At 40.7% G+C, this 24,456-nt stretch overlaps 1 protein-coding gene across 1 annotated transcript in view; it reads left to right on the top strand.

Moving 5' to 3' along the window:
* The window catches only part of LOC109928798 (CUB and sushi domain-containing protein 1-like), a 2,165,117-nt gene that overhangs the window by 1,469,169 nt on the left and 671,492 nt on the right, over positions 1-24,456 (top strand). The window contains exons 9-10 of the mRNA XM_048597409.1: positions 3,163-3,287; positions 11,467-11,588. Coding sequence (XP_048453366.1) covers positions 3,163-3,287; positions 11,467-11,588 — 247 coding nt within the window. The remainder of the gene's footprint in view (positions 1-3,162; positions 3,288-11,466; positions 11,589-24,456) is intronic.

Below are 24,456 nucleotides of genomic sequence, written 5' to 3'. Positions count from 1 at the left end.
CACATTGTTGTGTGTCAGGAGTCACACAGGCCAGAGCAGGTAAAGTTGGGCGGATTTCCTTTCCTGAAGGACATTGGTGAATTAGGTGGCCTCTTAGGACAGTTGGTAACACCTCAGTGGTGTAATTACTGAGAATGGCTTTAATTTAAGACTTATTGTTCCACGTCACTATTATTATTTCAAATCCTCCAGATGACATGATGGTTTTTTAAATTCATTCATCATCTATGGGTGTTGCTGGTTAATAATTGCCCATCCCTAGTGGCCTTCTTGAACCACTGCAAGCCTTTTGGTGTAGGTACACCCAGTTTGAAAGGACCGTGACATAGTTCCCAGATAGGATTGACTGTGGCTTTGTGGAGAACTTGCTATGTTCCGATGCATATTGTGATTCAATGGTAAGATGTACGTTTGTATGTTAGTATCATTTACTGCAAGTTTCGATTCTTGGAATTCCAATTTAAAACTATGGGTTTACCTGTGTGTTTAGATTTAACAATTAGCTGTTAATACCTTGAATACCCATAATTCTAAGATTGAGTAAGTTACCTAGTGTTCCTCGGGAACTACCCAGAAAACTTTACAGAATCTGACATTCATTTGCCTTCCATATCTGCTGGGATGTAATTTGGGAGGGAAGCATCTATCAAGATCGAAAGTGCTGTGAAGTATTTTTTCCTCGATAGAGTCACATGTGCTAAGCAGATTTCCTAAGGAAAGGAAAATAAAGTAATGACATTAACTTCAAATAAAAAAAAATACTATTATTAATCCCAGACCAGAGTGCTGGGATACAATCAATGGAAAAGAAGTAACATTCATTGAAGTTTCAAAAAAATAGAAAAGGAATTGAATCACTTTCTGGGATAAGATAGCATAAGAACGAAGCCAAATCAGAAGCATAATAATAGGAAAGAGCTACAGCTCCATCAGCTGAGTTGAAATTTTAAATATTTCAAACTCATCAAAGTATTAAAAACAAGCCTCTCCCCCTTGGTAATGAGCTGGACTGAGTCTTGTTAGAGTATAGCACCAGATGATCTTTGAATTGTAACAATATATGTAAGCTCTCTCTGATTCCAATGCAATGCAGTTGCTATTGTTCAATCCATAAAGAAAAGTGCTTGAATTACGACCACAAGTGTTTTTAAAAATCTTTGAATCGATGTTATAAGGGTATAGAAAGTTTTCTTCTCCTGTTTGTCTTCATTTCTGTTGTTAATAAACTTCTATTTTGCTGTATTACAGGATTGAGCAAAAATTCCCATATTTTGAAATACTGGACCAAAATCCTGGATTTTTCAGATAGTTTTTAAAAGTTAAAAAAAAGGCAACTGGGCTATGCTGTGGGAAAACTGCACAGATACAGAGATAGGTGCTTGGGACCATTGTTCACCCCAAAAATCTAGTTCACACATCCACTCTAAAAGAACAATCACCCAGGCCTAAACCCCACCCAACCCAGACAGAAAGGGGCCTCTGCAGATACCCGACATTCAACTTCAATCAATAATCATGCACAGAGCTACCGGACATTCCACTTAATCAAAATACACTTTCCCTACTTAGCTATCAGGAAGCCAGTTGCCTTAAAAGGGAACGGCAGTAACATTACAGCAATGGCAGATATGGCACAAAGATAAGAAGCCTGCAATTAGTATAATTGTAGGCCCCGACCTCACCTGCGAGAGCTACAGTCCAAGAACTATCTGCACAGCTATCTCTGGAAGATCATGATGGCAATCCCAAAATCTAATGACACAAGTCTGTTCCGTACCAAGGGAACCAACGACAACCAACCGTGGCCAGCAGACCTGACAACCGAAGACCTCTGATAGCCACCGATCCGACTGACTAGGCCTCAGACACACCCTGAGGTGAAAGCCGGCTCATGAAACCACCACAAAGTAAAGAAAACCAAGTACTCGCCTGATAAATCCGCTACACATCCTACCACATCAGCAGATTCAACCCAGGCTGAAGGCTTCATCGAAGCACCAACTACGGCAAGCGGGAACACTTAGCTATGTTTCAAAATCACGTTTATCCCCAGTGGTGAGCTTATATTCTTGAGACTCCAAAGTATCCAACCACCTAGCAGGGAGGGGAAGGTGGGTGGTTACAGTGCAGGGAACCCCAAGGGTAGGAAGCCTGATTGAAGTTTCTATGAATAAAACTACTGTTTAACTTCTAATTGTGTTCAACCTGTGTTTAATTTAATAGTATATTTAGCATTGTCCTTTGTATAATTGATAGTGCCAATTTCACAGTTTTGTATTTGCTTTTATTTCTTGTAATATTTTCACCTTTTATATTTAATAAACACAGAGAATCTTTTGCCCTGAAACACTTGTCTACTGCCTTCTTCATTTCACATTCCCTATCTGGGAACTTCGTCACGGACCTTTCAAACTGGGTGTACCTACACCAAATGGCTTGCAGTGGTTCAAGAAGGCAACTAGGGATGGGCAATTAACACTGGGCAAATTACTGATCATAAACCAGAACGCCGACAATATTGCTAAAATAAAGACTGCAACATTGAGTTTGATTGATCGCTGTCACATGTACTGAGATACAGTGAAAAGTGTTGTTTTGCATGCTATACAGGCAGATCATACCATACAAAGTGCATCGAGGTCGCAGAACAGAGTCCACAATATAGTGTTATAATTGTTTTAGTAAAAGATCCTTTCAAAAATAGTAACAAAAAATTTAAAAATAAGTTAGAATCTATCCAGCCAGGTTTCCATCAGGGATATGACTTATCTGGTGTTAACATCAACTGGGCGTGTACCCATAATAATTGGGCCTACAAGATCATAATAAAATGCTGGTCCTGTTTTTCTTGATGGCAGTGGTGAAGGGTTTGGAATGTGTTGTCTAAGGAGCTTTACTAAGCTGCATGTCAGCCTATGTGAGCCTGTTGTTCCCACATCATTAGCCTGGGTGTCTCGATTGCCAGTACAGTAACATTACCACAGTGCCATTGTTATCCACAGCTCATGGAACCATCCTCCTGACTCATTGAATGTCTGAAGAGTTGAATATTTATTATGGACAATGTCTTTGTGATTCAAAGCATTTAATTGAAGGAAGAGGGACATGATTCTAATTTCTGAACAGTAGTAACCTTTGCAATCCTGTTTGTAATTCCTTCAGGTTGGGAGCCAGTTTACAGTTTTCATGTGATGACAGCTACGTGCTTCAGGGGTCCAAAAGCATTACTTGTCAGAAAGTGACAGACACATTGGTTGCTTGGAGTGACCACAGGCCAGTCTGCAGGGGTAAGTGATCAAAAATGGTTTCCAAATCAAGTTACTTCATGTAAAGGACACTGTCACTCTGCTAACTGAAAGAAAGGCTTTGTTGATTTCCATTTTCACACATAATATACTCATTTAATATCTTCTCCATGTAGACTATTTGGAAATATGTTAAGTAAATTCCTTGGAGGGTTATAAAAAAAACAAAGTGAAAACAAACTGTGGTTCAAAAATTAACATCTTTTGAGTTGTTTCTTGTTCCTTAAAAAACATGTGTTAAGTGGTCCAGTATATTGTGCACCAATGTGTTATCACAGGAAATGAATCGAGTTGTGAATTAATTATTTGGAATTTATATTCCAGAGAAAGGCTAATCAGTCCAACCAATCTATGTTGGTGCTTATTCTACCAAATGAACCTCCCTCCCACTTTTCCCTCACCCTTTCAATGTTTCCACTATATCTTGCTCCCTTTCTTTGTGATCTAACTTTCCCTCAACGTCATCTGTGCTAGTGGTTTCAACGATTCCCAGTTTTCAATAAGATTACCTCTTCTGGTCGTGTTCTTGGATAAAAAATAAACATCTCATCATCATTACCACTTAGGGTTGAGTCTTGCAGTTATTTATAAGTGCAACTTTCACATTCCCATCAAGCTGGAAGTGAAGAAATTTCTCCTAAATGTTTCAATGCATTTATTAGTGACAGTTCCCAGTTTTGAACTCCCAACAATTGCAACAAATCTTTTCCATGCCAAATAAACTGAGCTCCATCATAATTTTAATGACCTCAATTAGGCCACTTCTCAGTCTTTTATAGGAAAAAAAACCCAGCTTGTACAATCTTTCCTGATAGTATCTTTGTCATTTTTCACCATTTGCAGTGCATCTATATTCTATTTTTGTAACATGCATGTCAAAATTGTTGTTATTATCACTGTGGAGATCAGTAAAATAAAAGAAACAAATCTCACAAAATAGCTCAATGGAAGAAACCTATGGAGAAGATTTCGTTTTTAAATCTGTACTGTAACAATCATCCAAAGTTGTCATAAAGTAAGCATGAATTAACTGCCGAATTATATTCAATAGATATCACCCTTATACCGTAAGTAGTTGATCAAATAAGGTAGATCTCGCAGATTTTAGTCATCCCTTCATATATTGGCATTAATCTCATCTACTCAAAACTTGCCGCTTTCCAGGTGGAGGTTCAGTTTCTTTATCCAAGTTGAAGTTCTTTCTGATAGCTGCTTTTTTTTTGCCAAATAGGGTTGTAGCTCTTTCATTTATGCACCAAGCCAAGTGCAACAAGAGTTTCTCTCTAATTGACCTCCCAGCTCAGTGTACATTTTCTTTCGAATCAATTTCTGTTCCCTGAGCAACTAAGTCATGGCTGATTTCGCAGAAGTTTAATGCCACAACCAGGAATTCCAATTTATAAATTTCTCCTAGAAATCTGGAGGTTTAGGGTAGGATTAAATGAGATGTTTGAGGGTCTTGCCTGCTGGCTGGAGAACCTGATGTTGCCCCCTTCGGGAAAGGCCCTCAGAATTACGTGCTAATCATACATTTAACTGGACTGTGCTGGTCCTTCCTCAGAAATAAGGGCCTCCCAGGCAAAAGTCCCATAGCTCAGTGCTGCCAGTCAATCAGAAGCTGGCAGGTCATTGTTGCTCAGCAGCGCTACCAAGCAGGCAGTGGTTGCTGCTAGTACTACAACCCTTTGAGGCCTTGGACTGTTAATACACAGGCACAGGCAAGTGATGATGGGAGCATGATCAAGTGGTGGGGGCCAAGGGGACAGTCTGAAAGCAAGAGCAAATATTTAGCTCTCCCTTCAAGCAATGAGTGACTTTCAATGATAGACTCGTATGGGAGCCTAAAAGTAAGCCTGATTGTGTTTGTTTCTTGGGTTCCCTGCATTGCAAGTCCACCACCCTTTGCTGAATCAATATGAAAGGCAGCAGGCTGAGACTCTTAAGTGGGCAAACATTGACTGCTTAAGAACCTTGTTTCATCATCGGTTCAGCAGGCTAGTTGAGTAACTTCCTGCCACAGATGTAATCAGGGCAAAAGCAGGAGAGTGACAGAATCCTTACCCACCATCCTCTTCCTTGAACAAATGCCACAGCGAGTGCGAAAACCAGTTTCCAACTTACGTAATGCTCCAACCTGTACTCAACATTTGAAATATGGGTTAATCAAAATCCCATATAAGTTTAACAATGCTCCTCTGCTTTTCAATTTCTATTCCTTGGGAAATAAACCATGGCACTTTGTTTGCAGTTTCTGTGGCTCAGCTCCAGCTGCCACTTATTTAAATTGAAATGAATTTGCCAATTAAACAACCCCACCTCCAGAAGAAAAACTTGGTGTCCTTCAGAAATGTGAAAATTGTAAATCAGATTCTCAAATTCAAATCTTTTAACAAAAGAGTGAATAACAGTCATGCCAGTGCCAATTCCTGTGGAACACTATTTTCTACCTTTTGCAAATTTGGGTAATCCATTCTCCTTCATTCTCTGCTTTCTATTTTGCAGGCAGTTTACGGTGCAGTCCATTACTTTCCTTTGATTTCAAATTCTTTTGCCACAGTCTAAATGACAGGCCTTTTAAAAGTCTGTGTATGTTGCATCCACTGCTTTATCCTTGTCGACTCTGTCTCTGTTACTTAGTTTAAAAATTCCATACAGTTAGCTCAACGTTACTTCTACTATTGAAGCTGTACTAATTAATTTGTTATATTTTTGGTTCATAATGTGCATAACAAATGTTACCCATGAAAGATGTATGGTCCTTTATCATGGTGTGCCACAAAATGAATCCCTAATCTTAATCAGATTGACACTAAGGAAATTAGGCATTTTCCCAAAGACAAATAGGACAAGAAACCAACATGTGCACAAACTGTTCCAAGCAACCCACAATGAAGTTGTTGCATGGTTACAGATGAGCATCATCAGAAGCCTCCTGGTAGGCTATCTGCTGTCCCCCATTCTAGCATATGAAAGAAGAATGTTCCACATTTTCTTTGTGGCTTATTTCAGTGTAATTTTCTTTCGCTCGCTCCAACCTCTCAATTTGGTCGTCAATACTTGGGGTGGTGGAAAGAAGATGTGATTGGAACAGATCAAACTGAGTTTTGTCACAAAAGTGGAATACTGTAGATATGGGAAATCTGAAGCAAAAACAGAAAACGTTGGAAATACTCATCGTGTCAGGTGGCATTTCTGGAGAGGGAAACTGTAAGACTTCCTTATTTAGTCTAATGGTTCTGGATGAGATATCAGTGGCACACAACAGTTTGGATCCTCTTCCACCAAATGTTGTACACCTTTATTAGCTGCTTAACATTAATGCATCATCACAAATACACTGGTTACTTTGGAGTCCTGTGAGCTGTGGTCTGTCTCAGTGTTGTCAATTCATTGACAAATCTCCAAGCTCATCTTTACAGCAGCTATCCAAACCACTGCGCTACCTCCAAAAACAATTTTTCTGAGGGCTTCTTTGTACATTTTTCTTGCTATGTCTGTGTGTCACATAATGTTATACCTGTTTTGACCCATGTAATTGGTTTTGAATTACATCACTGTACCGTTGGAAGCTGTATTCTCTCTGGACCTGAATTTCAAGGTTATGCTTGAGTAAATACAGGCAGCAATCTGGTGTTTTATCACCAACATCCATTTTAATCTCCAGTGTTGGAGTAAAGAAGGTATTTTTGTGATCACATGTAATGGGGCGACATTTCTCTCTCGGCTCCAGTGCTGTTTTAAGATCAATATGTAGACTCTTGCAAATTTGAGTAAGTCTGTGACGTGGCCAAATTTCCCAATCTACCTTTCCTGTTTTCGAAATCACATTGTAGTTCTTCAGTCAGGGTACCATTTCACCTCCAGTGTTCAATTTCCCTACCATGAGACAACATCAGCAGAGGACTCCACCAACACTAGTTTAATTTGATAATTTGAAAGAAGAAAAGAACACATTAAAGTGGATAATACACTACAAAAGTAAATAATGCACTGGTATAGTTGGGACAAGATACCCTAAAGATCTTGATAGTGCTTTGTGCAATAACATGGAATAAACTCAGCAGATTGACTTGAGCTAGTGAGTCTCGGCAAGCTGAACAGTATTTAAAGTATTAATACTTATAATAGATCTATTCATCTTATGTGAGTCTTGAGTGACGCATCCTCTGGTTGGAATCCTTTACTTGACTGGGTGATGCACTTCCTCTCTTTATGAGAACAAATCAGCCTCAACAAGCAGTGAAAAAAAGGAGGTAATCACGTCTGGAACATTAATGTGATCAAGCCATTTATCCTCAAAATGATGACACTGTACATTTACGAGAGGGTGGGTTGCAAGTATATATTTCTTTCTGATTTCTTATACTTTCATTTTAAAATATCACCTAGCTGCAGAGCAGAAACAGAATGTGCAAGTATCATAATTACAGAATTCATCAATACAGATTGATGAGTACAACGCCTTTGTATATCATTCATTTGGAGAAAAACCATAGCAACAGTAGCAATATAAATGCTTGTCACATCTGAGTAATCCCTGAGTGGATTGTTATTCATCTTTTGGAGAGCATGTTTTTCCTGCGCATCTGCAGCTTAGAAACACAAGAGAGAATTTGCTTGCATGGAAAAGCTGATTTAGAAGATTCCACCTTTATCAATTAAATTAGCTTCTGGTTTCAATTTGAAAAAAAATCTCTGTACAACGAATTTTTAATTTCATAGAAAATTGTAAGGCTTTTGTTTTCTGTAATCTATTACACCATAGCTACAATGTTTCTTCTTCCTTCAGAAGGACTGATCCTGAATTAAATGTGAGCAGAAATTCTGTTTATTTCAGGAGTCGAAACATGAAAAACTATCCTAACTGTACAATTTACATTCAATGCTCAACTTATGATTATTTCCCCTCAGTTGTCCTCACTGAGCCTTTGAGAAAACATCAATAAAAGGCACTTTCTGTGCCAATACAGTTTGATGGTTCCCCCAGTATTTCTCATGGTAGAATGAGTTGGTGCTTCTATTTTGTTGATGTGTGAGTTCAGTCTTGGCTTGGTCAAAGAAGGGTTTTACAGAGTGATAGGCAGGGCTTGGAAAAATCCAACCTGTGTCCTTGCATAGATCATGCACACCTACTCCATGTGTGACTTCTTACATCATTTTTGTATTGATTGGGTTCTCAGTTAGTTTACAAGCACCAGCCCCCCCCACCCCACCCCGAATATAGGAGGAACCTGGCTGTGGAGGTGGGAAGTTAGAATGACCAATTCAGTTCTCAAACACTAACTCCCAACAGTTTGCAAAGGTCCACTTTCCCCACTTCCACAATAATGCCCCATGCCCTTCACATTGCCCATGCCACCTTTCCAATCTCATGTATTCTCCATGCCCTGTTAAATCACTCATACTACTTCAAAACCCCCATATGTGCTTTATAGCCACTCACCCAATATGCACAATATACAGTTCTCAGCTTCCACAGAATACCCATGGAAGATGTTTTACAACATATGGGGAATGGTGGGATGGGGGTTAACCTCTCACCAAACCTCCATATGTTTGATCCTGAGGGAAAGGAAGAGTTCAGGCATATGATTTAAAAGGAAAAAAAAGTACTTTGAATACCTATAATTTTTTTTGCTTGTGTTTAACATAGCAGGGATCACATCAAAGTGACATGTTCTTGAAACTGGCATCTATTCATAGATGAATGCAGTACCTAGTGTGCTAAAACTCATTAGTGTTTGAAACTGAGCCAAGCATTCAGTGTAGCCCAGCTAGATGCCTATGGGGAGGAAAGAACAGAAAGTGGCTATTTCATTTTCAAAGCAGAGTCTGTCAATCAGTATAGGGGAGCAGGTGGTTCGTATTGTTTTTTCCAAGCATCAAGACCATTTTAAAATCAGCCTGAGGCATTTAAATGACAATCAGAAAGATGACAGCACATCTTGCAACATTTTATACTGCCTTATGATCCATTCTCTAATGGTTGTGAACAACTGAAGAAGCCTTGTCAATGCAAGTGTCAAGTTGCTTTCAAGGATAGATCTCAAAGATGAATTGTTGCATTAAAGGACCCAGCAGTACAGTGTTGAGCTTCCAAAACCTCAGTGCACCAGATGAAAATGATGTATGAGAGAAAAGCCATTTTTTGCCCACCCCATTTAAAATGGGAAACCCAACCGCTACAGCACTAGCCATTCCCAACCTGCAAAAAAGCCAGAGAAAATGGTTCAGGTCTGAGAGTGTGGAGGAGAACTGATTTCCTCCAAAAATAAATACCAAAATGTGCACCAGTTGAAAATTCAGCCACAGTTTCTTCATAAATAGGAAAGTAAACCTAAGTTACAGTACATGTAAATTGAACCTACGTGATATAGAAAATGACACCAACGCATTTCACAGGAGCTTTATCAAGCAAACTTTCACATTGAACCAAACAATTGAGAGCTCATCACCAAATGCTTGGACAAAGATATAGCTTTTAATGGGCATCTTAAAGGGAGAGAGGGGTTTACAGATGCATAGCGATTTGGAGAAAGAATTTGAGTATTTTGGATGTATTAGTTTAAGACACAGCCATCTATGGTGGAACAATCAAAAATCCAGGATGCTGAGCAGGCCTGATTTAAAGAAGTCCCAGTGGGTTGCTGGAATGGAAGAGGTTATAGAGATTGTGAGGAAAGAAGTCTTGGTGGGAATTGACAAGAGGGAAAGCTCTGTCACATCTGGTTGCATCAATGTACAAAGCCAAATGGATAAAAACCTAAATAGGGGTTTCTTTCCATATCTTAATTGAATTATGTGATTGAGTACTAAAGATAAAGAGAAGGTTTTCTATTCTTAAACCCATTGGATAACATATATAAATGCCAATTGCAAATTTTTGTCTTTTTAGTTCAGACATGAACTTTGATAAGCTGTACATTTTCTAATACCATTGATACATACTGGAAGTCCCAGAAGTCCTGCCGCTGGCCAATATTTTACCAAAGATGTCTGCAGTATTAACCCTGTTTCTCTCTCTCCAAAGTTGTTGCCTGACCTCAGTATTTCTAGTGTTTTCATTCACCATTCTCCCTTTAAAGTGTTAGCCGACTATTTAACTCTTTGTCACCTGATCCCATCCTCCTCTGATGCTTGCACGTAAACAGGTTCCAGCAAGCGTTGTCCTGGAAGCAGAGACGGTGAATTGTTTATCCCCTCCCTTGCTGAGGGAGCCTGAAACCATTTTCATATCTCTCTTTGCCTCAATGGTTGGGATCTGTGAAACTCTGCTTAGGGGTGAATCTGGTACCTTTTTGGTCTACAGAGTACTCACTGCCCAGTAAATATTCCAACTGATTTGGGCAAACAGAGGAAACTGAATATTCGGCCAGGATTACTGCTTTAGAGCCAATCTTGCTGCATTAACTGATTCATAATTTGTAGATCCGAGTGTCTTTAATTACACCGTGGTACACAGCACAGTATCAGCTGGTCAAAAAATACAAAGATTGGATCTTTTAACTTGCTGTAGCTCAGGTAAGAGTGAATAGACAGAGCAGTTAGACTGGGGACAGCGACTCCTTCGCTGTTTGTTATATCCAATAAAGTGAGAAGCCATGGAGGATATTTGGTTTAGTGCTGGTGGAGGACCTTTGAGGAGAGGAAGTACAGCTGAGGAAACAAAATTAAACACTATTTTATTGTCTCCTTTTCCCTCTGCACTCATTGATTCATGTTGTGGCAACTCTCTGGTTGCTCATTCTTGCTGTCTGAGAGGCACTCTGCTAGACATTGTATTTAAACTGGATTCCAAATCCCAACACCTGATATTGACCTGTGACTCTTCTAATAGAAATCAGTGACAATGAGAATAACTGCCTTCCAGTCAACAATTCTAAGTATCACAAATCTAATATGCAGGGTAGAACTTCTCCCACTATACCTCAATGATTTGACTTAATCTCAGATTCAGAGGAACCATCATTCAAACATCAACGTGACGTGACTATTTTCCTCACCAATCATTCCCTGTGGTCTTTCTGAAAGAGAGTTTCCAATGCTGTGTTGTTTTCTTATGCAGATTAGTGCTCTAGATGTTTCTGTTGTTGAGAAATTTCACTTACTGTTGTCTTTGGGTTACTTGAATGCAAATTTCTTATTTTCTCTTCCAATTTAGCGAGAACATGTGGCTCCAATCTACGAGGACCAAGTGGCACCATCACATCCCCCAATTATCCAGTCCAATATGAAAACAATGCTCATTGCGTCTGGGTTATCAGTGCTACAGACCCTGATAAGGTAGGCTATCTCACCGGGGGCTTGTGGCTTATCATTTTTTTAAAAAAGCTATCTTTGTATCTTTACAAACAAATGGGCCAATAATCATCAACAGAAAGAGGATATTGTTAACATTGGAACCAATCGATAAATCTCAAGGCAAGTACAGGTAGAATAAATTGTGCTTGATCAGTTTGTTGTCTTTAGTACTGTTTGTCATTTCCCTCTGAAATACAAAAGTACCTCTTTGTTAATAAAGACTCCTCATCACTTCTTCTTGCAGCTTAACAAGAACAGAAGTTGGCGTATGGATAATTCAGATTGTGGAAATGTTAACCTGTCAGTTGAAATTTGGACAGGAATGCACAGATTTCCTTTGTAGCCTCTTGGGTGAACAGTGCAGAATGACCTGCAGTCTCACTGCCGACAAATAAAGACTAAGGTTGATGTTTAGCACGTTTTTCCTCCCAAACACTTCACTTGGCAGAAATGGCATGTGGAATGGTTTAAAATCAGCACTGTCCACTTATAACTGCCACCATTCCTGTTGGCATTTTATCTTTGTTGGCTGTGAAGGCAGTCTGCAGCAGGCATGAGCCCTGAGTCACTCGAGATGCAGTTGGGGCCTAAATTTATCAGAAGTAGTCAGGCTTGCACGATGTGAAACCTGCTGGAGAGATGTGGTGGGATGCAACACAGGGGGCGAAAGGGGCCAGTGAGTATCATATTTTAATCTTTTGGCAATACCCTCCAGAGCGAGGACAAACTGATACAGGTCCTCCCCTCGCCCAGACTTCTGGATACTTACATCCTTTTTGGAACGTTCCTGCCCACCTCAGTGAAACAGTTAACTTGTGCTAAAGACTTTGGGTCCCAAGGTGGTAGTCAGCTTCCATTCCAGTTCACACTCCCATCTACCGACCTTGACTTTTTTCCGATTGGCTATGTGCAGGATGAAGCTTGGCATCTGAAGCACTCTCACCTTGGATCCTTTGGAACTTCTGGGCATGCCATCTACTTCAGAGCCTCCCCTCTGTGCACGTGGCACATCAAAATCTTCCCCATAATCTTTGTTCTGTATTTGCAAATGCATGCAGGAAAGGGGTAATGCAATAATGAAAAAAAGTTCCATAAGTTAATGGTACAAGTACAGGACTGTACGTTGACAGTGTTGGGTCCAGAGGTGACCCCTCACTGTCACCTGCACCCCTGCTATTCTTCTCCTGTCCATCTTTGTAAGCAATAGATTTATGTCGACACTTTTCTCTTCAATTAAAGATCATGACAAGAAACACATTTTAACGTGCCCTCCTCTGATATTCAGCCATTCTCTGTTGAAGGTGATGAATCTGCCTTTGCAATTTGTTTCCACAAGGGAGCGCAGTTCCATACATGTGAAGTTGCACATTGGTAGGTGAATGAACACTAACCTATATTACTAACAAGATAACCAGAGAGAAATACTGGTTTTGTTTTCGCACTGTAAGGTAAGGATAGCGGAACTACTTATGGCATTCCCTTTGTAACCTTGAACTAATGTTGTTCCTGGTCAACTTGATTTGGTATTATACTTCACATTATACTTATCCATTCACAGCATCAGTGGGGAACAGCACTGATTTTAACTTAAGAAAATGATCAACCGTTGATGCAAAGCATTGGTCAAGCCTCCTTCAGCATATTCTGTACAACTTGAGCTGTTTCATTTTGTTTAGGATATAAAAACCATGAGAAGAACAAAGCACAGATTTGTCAGGACGACACCTTTGAATTGGCAATTGCATTTATGTGAGATAAACTGCCACAAAAGCTTATTAAGTGACACAGGGAAGGTCAGAAGATGATTTTGAAATGTAAAGTTCTTTGATAGAGTGATTTATTAAAGACTGCCTCGTCCGGTTAGAGGATCAGTTCCAAGTGATCCTTTATTTAATGTTGTCATAAAGAGAGCAAAGAGAGTGGTTGGGATAAGTTTCTTGAGATTGAGAGTGTCTGAGACAGAAACAAGCTGCTCTTTTATAAAATAGGATTAACATTTTGAGAAGCGGAACAAATTATGCAATGCAATTTGTTCCGGATTGCTCCAGCAAAGAACCAGTATGGGGATAAAGGATTGAGTGGTCTTAATCTGTGCTGCAAACTTCCATGTGATCCTATTGTGATTGAGCTTCTAAGTCAGCATGAGAATTGTGTGTTATGTTTTGCAAAATTAGAATGCTGATCAGCAGAGATTAGTTTGAGGCTTGTGGTTGAGTTATAAAGATGACCTTTAGTTAATGTCTTTATTTTATCTGGGGAATCATACTTAGTGAAGGCTCCGTTTCTTGAATTATACACCAAGATTTTGTTTCATTGGTTAGGTCTGGTGAGAGTGTCATGGGTAGATCAGAACGCTCTTGCAGTCAACGGGGATTAAGAGCCATCAAATAAGAATGCAAATTGCCTGAGATTCTGTTGAGCATTTACACAATGCACTTTTGGAACTTGCAATGCAGACTATTGTAGAAAACACACGTTAATCCTGAGTCATTAGCTGTGCACATTACTGGGTGAACAACAATGGCAGTTGGGGTTCCCTGGTGATGAAGTGGTTGAATGCACCGAGATAGTGACACTGTGATAGACCTGAGAGTCATCAGAATCTAATATAAAAGTGGATACCGCACAAAGGCTTGATTTATCTCGGCTGTAATATCCTGCAGGGTTAAGCCTGCCTTATTATCTAGATGACCAATTGCATTCTCCTGGGTCAAACTGTGCTAAAGTGCCAAAAACAAGACCCCATGCCCCCAAAAAAAAGTAATATGACAGGTGGCAGCAGGAGGTAAATGTGCAGAAGATCTTAATTGGGTGTGCATCAAGTTACTAGTGCTGCAATTCAACCATGAACAGCCTCTCTCAGCTGAAACCCAGGCTCCACTTTTAAAAGTGGGCAGGAGAAGAGGTGCACACATTGTCTAAAGCAATTGGTGCACCTGCAGAATCCAGTAATTTGCAATCTTAGGGGATATAATAAACAGGGCCTCGTTTGTGTGAAAGCTTTCCAAGCCTTGGGGCAACTTCTGACCAAATCCACTTCCAACTTTGCAGTTGTATGCAAAAATTTGGTAGTGGGAGCCACTCGTAGAACTAGCTGCTGACAGCTACAGGGAGTAGGTGCTCCGGGAAGTGAGGGGAGCGGAGTTCCACTGCTATCAGGAGTGTTTATTTGAATATACAGGAAAGGGCTTACATTTTCATTACGGCTCTATAGTGGCCACTTTTGCTCCACCTGGCCTGCAATGGAGGGAAATTTCTTGAAACTTACCTGGTCCTCTTCTAGTTGGAGACTCTAAATGGTGCTCTTGCTATCAGGCTACAGCCAATGCAGTGGTCTCCCTGACTGGTGTTAAGATTCGATCACAGTGTTATCAAGCTACAAAATTTGAAAGTAAACTCAGTCTTGGCCTGTCTACAATGGGACCCCTGCCAACTTTAAAGTTGGCAGAGGCATCAGGCAGGAATGGAGCGACCCCTGGCTCTTAAGCCAATTTAACCAACCTTAAACTCTCCAATGGGGAAAAGAGGCTAATGTCCTAACACTGCACTTTTTTTACCTAGATAGAAATTTAAATTGTCATTGCACTATGCAGCAAGCTGACCACAGTGAAGGCACCACATACAGTGAGTTGTCACTGCTTGTCTTCACCCATCAAGTTTCCAAGGCAACAATGAGCACAGTGACAAATTCAGTAAACTGGTAGTCATTCTGAATGATGCAGTGTAGGGTTTACTGTTTACCAGCCCCCTGGTTCTGTCACTGGGCTTTTATGTAGTGGAGTGTGGTGTGGTGGAAAACACAGGAGGCAGTTGCTTCAGAGGCAATAAAAACCTCTGATTTTATTGAAAATCAAGCAATTGAATATATTTGCAGAAAAAAAGAAAGTGAATATCCAAACCCGCCTATCTCTGACTGAGACCTGTCTCCCAGTTAACTCGACCCCCAGTTAAGCCTTGCAGCCAAGACTTGATATAATGGATAAATAGATACAGTGGGTGGCTGCTACTTATGCTATCTGGGAAAAGAGAGTGAGAGAGACATTACCTGCTGACCCAAAGTCCTATTCCATTCCCTTCCTGAGGGGTGCCCTACACCGTCAGCCCTCCCGAACCCCACCTTCCCCTATCTAAGACTTGCCAAGCTGGGTTAGAGGGTCTCGATGACCTTAGGCTCACCGCTGGTGTGAAAGTGCAATTTTGATTGACTCTTGTCTCTTGCCGTAGCTGGGACTCTGCGAAGGACCGTAAGTACCAGTTACAGTCAGTTTAGTGGTGTCTGATGATGTGGTTAGACACGTGGGACCAGACCGATGAGTACCTCGGGTTTTCTTTCTTTTCTGGTGGTCCTTGTGAGTGGGTTGTTGTCTTGAATGGTGGGGAATGTTGCTGATGTTGCCCCGGTTAGTGTCTTGTGTCTCTGGATGACTTCGGTCGGCTCCAGGCATCGAGTGGAGGTTCATAGTTAGTTGCTGGTGTTCAGTGTTTGTGAGGGCTGCTCTTCTTCATGCGCGAGGCCTACCTCTCACTGGGAATCTCAAACTCTCCCCAAGGAGCCCACCTCAGGTCAACACACCGCGTTGGGATCAGGGCATGTTGCTGGTATCACAGTGCCTAGTGCTGGGCTCAGGGCCTCCAGCTGTACCCAGTTGCAGGCCCTCTTATCTCTTGCCAAATCTGTTGAGCTATGGTTCCTTCTCTCGGGGCTGAATGAGCTTCCTGATCACTAGAATAGGTGTGAATGATTTTTCGATTGAAATGAATGATTTTGATGGTTTTGGAATGTCCAGTATTTCCCTTGGATGGGTATTAGTTCAGGTTTGAATAGTGGTGCGAATGTTCTTACATCCATAGGTGGAATAGGTTTGCATGTAGCACAATGGTGTGGAATGTTCAGTATTTCTACGCCTGAGCACTGGCTGGAAGATTGTATGGCTTTGTACCTCTGTCGGCTCCAGAAGGTCCGAAGTTGTGGAAGTTGTTTGTTTCCTGCAGTCTGGCTTCCATTGTTTAAGCTGGGCATGAATGGGGGTCTTCCTTTAGTTTCTGCAAGCTAACCCCTGTCCCAGACATCTGCCCCTGGGCTTGTATATTTCCCTGGTTCAGATGCAGCCCATGGTTTCTAGAGTCCCAAAAGTTTAATGAATTTAATCCAATATACTTTCCATGACTTCTGCTTTTGGAGGGTTTTAAGTCCACTGTATGTCCATAAATTGATCGGGATTTTTGCCCCACCTTACAGCAGTGACATGAAGGAGCACCCAATAGTGAGCAACACCACTTCCTGATTTAAAAATAAACCTCCAACTGCAGGAACATGTGAAAGGTGTGTTAAATTAAGGTTGAAACTTCATTAAATACGTCTAATTTAATGCTGGATTATATAAGATATGTGGCATAGAAACAGGCTATTCAATCCAACTTGTTCCTGCTAGACTCAATTCTCTTTTAATATTTTCTTCATACAACTCTACTAATGGAACGATCGTGCGTAGTCTTCCCTGAAATTATTCTGAACTATTTATTTCAGCTAGTCACTGTTGGAACAAATTCCACTTTTCTCAGAACTCTCTCTTTGGATAAGAAAGTTTCTTTTGAATTCCCCATTTCATTTCTTGGTGACTGTGTTACATTGATAGTCATTGGTTATGTTCTTCCTCTCAAGAGTAAACTTCTTTCTCTCTCTAACAACTCTATCAAACCTTTTCATAAATTTGAAGATCTCTATTAGGTCATAGCTCAGCCTTTTTTCCAAGAGAGACAGAGTGAAGGCCCAGCCTTTCAGTCCTTTCCTGAAATGTATTCTCATGCATTTCAGGTATCATCCATGTAAATCTTGCACTCACAATAATGCTCCTATGTCCTTTCTATATCATAGCGAACAGAAATGCAGGCTGTGCCCTGTGTTGTAATCAAGGTTTGATACAAGTTTTAACATAATATGCAGACTTTTCAATTATATCCCTCTAGAAATAATGCTTAGTGTCTGTTTTGCATTTATATGGCTTTCTAACTAGTGGCTCTATGCTATTCTATTGTGGCAAATGACTGCACATATGTGTTAAAACATCTGTCAACACTGCCCAATGAATGAATAAATGAGTGAGAAGACGAATAATGCAATTCATGACCGGTTGTGGAGCATTAGAAAATTTCAAAATCTGTGGGCAGTGCAAGACGAGTTTGTCAATCATGCATGCCCCATTACGACTAATGCTCCTACTCTACAATCTGGTGCCATGCACTCTCCTGAGAGAGAGAAAAAAAATGGAGAAAAATCCTTTGGCTGATGAGGGAGAAAAATACCCCTAAGACCAATCCCTAGCCCTGAGAGAGAAGGGTCCATAGGAAAAAAAATTGTCTCTGCAGATCAAAACCTGTCCAATCTATCAACTCAATGGGCAAAGATTGTTGAAGTGCATCAACGATCAGATCCCTCACAGCCCATATCATGCTGCCACAAAGGAAGTTCTCAAAACAGGATGATTTTTCCATTACCTGGAACTGCACCTGCCCAAAGATTTGGCAGTTGAAGTTGAAGGACTCCTTACGGATAGGCAGCAACAGTGAAGTGAAAATTGTGTTGCAATATGAATATGCAATTATTTACCATCACATCATTTCAAAATTTAAGTGATCTATCTAAAACGGTGTTGATGGCTACAGTAATTATCCTTACTTTTGAAAGTGGTAGATAATTGGAACAATGTATTTTAAAGACTTTTTTGTATTTCTTATGTTACATCAGGCATATTTCTTAGGGATATGTAGAATATTTTACAATTATATAGCACTTGATTATACACTGAGGGCGGAGTTTTCATACCCCAGAGAATAATTCTGGGACATGCCGGTCTCTGCTTAGCTAGCTTGTGGACTCTTTAATTGTTTGGGTGGTGACTCATTACTTGGAATGAAGCAGGACTTCAAGAGAAGGAAGTTTCATCTCATAGAGCTGCAAATCAATCACTGCCTCCGAACCACATGAAGATCCATGGACACTTCTGCTATTGCAGGAGGCCCAGGAGGAAAAGGAATGAAGATGCCCCAGACCCAGTAAAATCTGAAATCTCACCAGGGCCAGATTGGTAGAACCCAAGAGGGTGGTGTGGAAATACATTGGACAGGAAGGGGGAAGGCTGGACATGGGGAGACATAACAATCTTAGGGGGAGAGTTCGCACATGGGGCCATGCAAGAGGTACTTCCACATCCAGGTCACCTTTCACTGATCAGGTTAAACCTACCCTGCTGTAACTTTGGTCAAAGATATGTCCTGGTGATTGTTCAATTGGAAGGACTGAGGGACGAGACCTTTGATTGCCTACTGAAAGCATAAATTAGGTAGGGGTTGGAAGCTTACCCAATCTCCTCCACAAACCCATAAAATTCTGGTAGGAGAATGGGCAGGTGGACTGGCAGTAATGAAGCTGCTGATAGTATAGCATCCTAATATAGGAGTCCCACTCTTCCATTTGCCCAACCATGGGAGTCTGATTAACAGCATTCCACACATAAATACAAAATCCATTATTGACTCAGTTCTCTACTTCAATCCTCATGCGTTCAGCACACAATGTGCGTTTAACAAGGTGATTTTCATTTTGACAGTAGTTGAATCTCAGGATATTCTGTTGAAAGTTGAATGAAGCTTTCTGACAGCTAAGAAATCAAAGACACAAATTATCAAAGATCTGAAAACTTGTGGCCGGTTATTTAAGGGATTGGTATTCATTCAGGTCCTCAATGATTTGATTACATTTAGAGGTCCAATCTTGAAGAAGATGAGACAAGTTAGGAATTAAACGAGAGATCTCTGCTCTTACAGTCGCGGTCACTTTAACCATCATACTCATGCTGCAGAGATTCATAAATGTACAAGCAGGTAACTGGAGATTTATATTGTGAGTTAAGTTTAATCCTATTTATAGGGAAGCAGTGAGGGAGCAGGGGCCTCTTCAAGCATTGAGGAAACCTGGATTTGCTGGGAGTGCACAGGAACAACAATATATTTAATGGCACAATCTCATTGGAGTCTATTTACTGTTTCCTACCCAATAGAATTGTGTGAGGGGCAACTGTGTACAGTTTGGACTTGACTGTAGTGAGGGTTCAGATGATGTGTAGATTGGCTTTGCTGGGGATGGGTGCAGTGAGAGATCAATGCAGATTTGCTTACAGGTTGGGAGGAAGCACTTTTGTTCTGTCCAGCCCACAAGGAGTGCTAGAAAATCACATACCTTTGGCAAACAGTATCCCCCTCCTTCCTTCAGATTCTGGAATTCCTAGGCCCTGGGTAATGCTTACTGGTGTTAAATTCAAATTGATGATAAAATCTGAGATGAGCAGTTCAAATTAAATATATTATTATGAACCGCATTATGCATTGAAGTCAGACCCACCAAGTTAAATTGAAAGTAGGTAAGTGGTAGTCAGGCTCACAGTTTTTTTTTCATATTTAATGACTCCCTGCCCTGACACTATGCTGTCTGCTTGGTGAAAATTACACAACTTCTGCTGTTCGCTTCCGAATCATAAGTTCCTATAGGCTCTAGAATCAAAGCAAAGTATGCGAATGTTGGAGATCTGAAATAAAAAACAGTGTACAGAAGTAGTTGTCAAGATGGGGAAAGCAGTTTAATAGTCCATGCCCACAGTGTTCACTGATGATCCATTTGACTTGTCAGGACTTGTTGCTCCTCGATATTACTTCTCCACTTGCTTACAGGAGGCACAGAGCAACTGGTTAATACTTACAAAGTCTCTGACCTGCTGGTTAAAATCCATAGGAGGGGTTACTGGACCTGAAATATTAACTCCGCTTTCTTCCCCAGATACTGCCAGACCTGCTGAACTATTCCAGCAATTTCTGTTTTTGTTTGGGAGAGAGTGCCCTGGATGGTCTAATTTTCATTTTGGGGCAGAGATGCAGGTGTCAATGGGAATTATACCATCACCCTCATAGACAGTATGGAGGCAGCCATTGGGACTGCAGGACCTCATGTTATTCAATGTGACTGTGCTCAGCCCCAGGGTTTTCTATAGACTTGACACCAAACAATGTTCCCTCTGCTCTGATATTCCACTCACAGCAATTGGCTTTGACACACTATCGTGGCATGACTTCAGGTCTTGCAATTTACTGCTACACATGGGCCTCTTCCTGCACCACTGCTGAAAACAGCGGCCACGCAGTTCAGGCTGAGACTTTTGGAATTTGGGCTCTGGTGCCATGATGGAGAAGCCAGAATCATTCCCTTCACCATGAAAATTCAAGCTCAAGTCCCTACAATCTGTTTCCAGTGGAGGCAAACAATTTCAATGGTTTCATTTCAGTTGATCAATTTTTGTTGCTATCTGAAGAACTTGCAAAACTCATGTGAGTTCAATGATGGTGCTCAGTATGGCAAGTGGAGCACTTCAATTTAATTGCAAAGGATTCTGTCAAGTTCCTTTTGAACAGTTCCCACTGAAATATTGTATTTTTAAATAACTAATTGACTGCAAAAAGTTTGCTCATGTGTGGGAGCAGGAAGGTAGGGCTTAACCAGCCTCTCAGCAATGGGCTAGGAGCCAGGAAGACCAGAGAAATGGCAAGAAAAGGTGTTGGGGTACCCAGTGTCTGCATGCGATCACATCATGATGAATGAGATGACTAATCCCAGTTCTATGATTGGGCCAACAACTTTGAGAGCAGACTGCCATCCTTCATTCCATTAATGACCCTTCGAGTACCCCAAAGTAGGGCTAACTTCTCCTTTTGGCTCTGACAGTGAGACTACTGTCACGTCTAGAAAATTGAGCTGAGAGATAGTCCACATCAGTACTGCTATGTATCACTAAGCTAACCATTCTGCATATCATTTACAGCAGTGATTTCACACAATTTGTTAGGTGACATAAAAACAGAAAAATATGCAACAAACATTGATAGTTTGCATAGTTCAAGAGTTCTGGTACAGTGTGATTTCGTCTTTTTTAAAAATACCTTGGCTGGGTGAATCAAATGCAAGCAGCAATGTAAACTTTATGCAAATACCAAATAAAGAGTGTTCTGGAGGGAGACTGTTATCCCATGTCTTTTAACATGCTTGGTTTTTTTTATACAGCCTGTAGAAATCTTCTTTGTACTCATGCCAAAGTCACAGCAGAGCTGCAAATTCAAAATAATCCGGTCTGTGTCAACAAAGGCCACCATTTTACCTCCCATCATTTGAAATCAATCTCTTGTGGGTTCTAGGCAGGAGTTTTGCAATTCAGGATTCTGCCAAAGCAATCATATTACCAATGTGGGACTGTGCATTTGATATTGAAAATCCATATCCCCACTGTTACAACTTCCTTTAAATTAAATAACACCTTTTGTAACTGGTAGATAAAAGCTTGCAAGGTTTCAAAAAAATTCTATTAAGTATTTTGTACACTCAGCACCTCTTTGCCAATCTCTATCCTTTTGCTGCTCGTACTGACAGGACCTTAAATCATTGAATTAGATTTTATCTAATGCCCTTCCTATTCTGGGATTTTCATGCTACAATTACAGTAGTAACATCGCAAATGATGCATGAAAAATCCAGTGCGGTGTTCAAATTAACATCTGCATAAACAGTCAGCTGCACCTAAACTAACCCATGTTTGGGCATTTTAACTCAGAACAGATTTCCACTGAGGAAATTTCCACCTGCCAGCTGCAGACCTTTGCTGATTTTAAGCATTGAGCTTCATTTAAATGCTGTTGGTCCACTTCCAGCCCAGAGCCGTAAGGGGTCATAGTCATAGAGATGCACAGCCTGGAAACAGACCCTTCAGTTCAACTTGTCCATGCTGACCAGATATCCTAAATTAATCTAGTTCCATTTGCCAGCATTTGGCCCATATCGCTTTAAACCCTTCCATCATGTACCCACCCCGATGCCTTTTAAATGCTGTAATTGTACCAGCCTCCACCACTTCTTCTGGCAGCTCATTCCATACACACACCACCCTCTGCATGAAAAAGTTATCCCTTAGGTTTCTTTTAAATCTTTCCCCTCTCACCTTAAATCCATGCCCTCTAGATTGGACTCCCCTACCCTGGGAAAAAGACCTTGGCTATTCACTCTATCTATTCCCCTCATGATTTTATAAACCCTCCATAAAGTCACTCCTCAGCCTCGGACACTCCAGGGAAAATAGCTCCGACCTATTCAGCCTCTCCCTTAAGCTCAAACCCTCCAACCCTAGTAATACCCTTGTAAATCTTTTCTGCACCTGTTCAAGTTTAACAACATCTTCCCTACAGCAGGGAGACTACAACTGAATTTGATATTCCAAAAGTAGCCTAACTAATGTCCTGGACAGCTACAACATGACCTCACAACTCCTATACTCAATGTACTGACCAATAAAGGCAAGTGTGCCAAACACCTTCTTCACTACCCTGTCTACTTGTGACTCCACTTTCAAGGAGCTATGAATCTGTACCCCAAGGTCTCTTTCCTCGGCAACACTCCCCAGGTCCCTACCATTAACTGTATAAATTCCAAACTGATTTGCCTTATCAAAATGCCTTAAAAGCTTTTGAAGATATCCCTGTTAGTGCCCTGGTATCTGAAAGAGCCAACGTAACTTTGAAAGCTTTCCCAAAGCCCTGCAAACAACTTCAACATACTAAGCCTCCTTTGACAGCAGATTCCAAATCTGTGAACGCTATGATCTAGTGGAACAAGGAGAAGGCGATACATGGGAATATCACCATCTGAAAGTCAAACAACATCCTGACTTTGACATAACGTGTCATTTCTTCAATTTCATTTGGTCCAGGTCTTGGATCCATTTCTAACAGCATTATAGATGTTCCTCCATCAGATTTGCAATGGTTCAGGATGTAGTTCACCTCCACATTCGAAAGAGTATTTGGGGATAAGCAATACTTATATCCCATGAGCAAATGAGAATATCCAGAAACTCCCAATGGTAGTTCACTCACTCTGGGAAGCATGGCCATTTTTTTGGGGATAGGGGACTCTTCCAGCACTTTGCTTGTAAAACTGGTGCGAACGAACACTTGAGTTTAAGTTTTGAAATCTTTCTGCTTGCAGTTGTTTAAGGAAAAGGGAATTGATAAAGTTTATATAACAGGGTATATGAGCAGAATCCAGAATAAGGAGCTCAGAGCTTAGTCAATAAAACGGATCTAGGAACCAGTCTTCATATAGAATGACAGAGCGACAGATGCGGGAAGGGAAGTTTGTGTCTGATTACAACAGCTAACATTTTGGTGGGGCAACTTTAATCTGGTATGATGTACTCATATTCTAAATTATAAAAGGTTATATTACGGGTAGTGCTAAAAAATTGCTACTTTTTGTGGCTGAGTATTTTTTTTCTAGAATTTTGTTTGTTTATCATTTCGAATGGATTTATCAGACAGCAGGTCAAACAGTGTACAATGGAACTTGACAGAGTGTCACTTACTGAGAAAGCATGAGTTTCCCACAATAACTTTTCTTTAATTTCCAGTTCTCCTAACCAAGGAGCCCCTGATTAATCAATTCGCCATAATTTAGTTTCAGAAAGAGCTAATGGATTGAAGGGCTTGGTGGGACAACATTTAATGAAGGCTGAAATGAAGAAGTAGCATTTGTCTTTCTTAAAGAAAGAAATTGGGTGTCTGTATGGTTTCACTCATATAAAACCTGTTTAACTGTTAAATTAAATTGGGTAATTCATATGTGCAGTTCATGAAAGCATTCCTAAAGTTAGTGAAGAGGTGTGTTTCATTTAATGTTTAATAATTCCCCTCACTGCCCTCCGCTGTGGGACTCAATTCCCCTCACTGCCCTCCGCTGTGGGACTCGATTCCCCTCACTGCC

This window comes from Rhincodon typus, chromosome 5 (genome assembly GCF_021869965.1).
Source record: "Rhincodon typus isolate 14 chromosome 5, sRhiTyp1.1, whole genome shotgun sequence".
Taxonomy (NCBI): Eukaryota; Metazoa; Chordata; class Chondrichthyes; order Orectolobiformes; family Rhincodontidae; genus Rhincodon; species Rhincodon typus.
The sequence above is the reverse complement of the archived record's forward strand: the minus strand, read 5'-3'. Positions and strand labels throughout refer to the sequence as shown.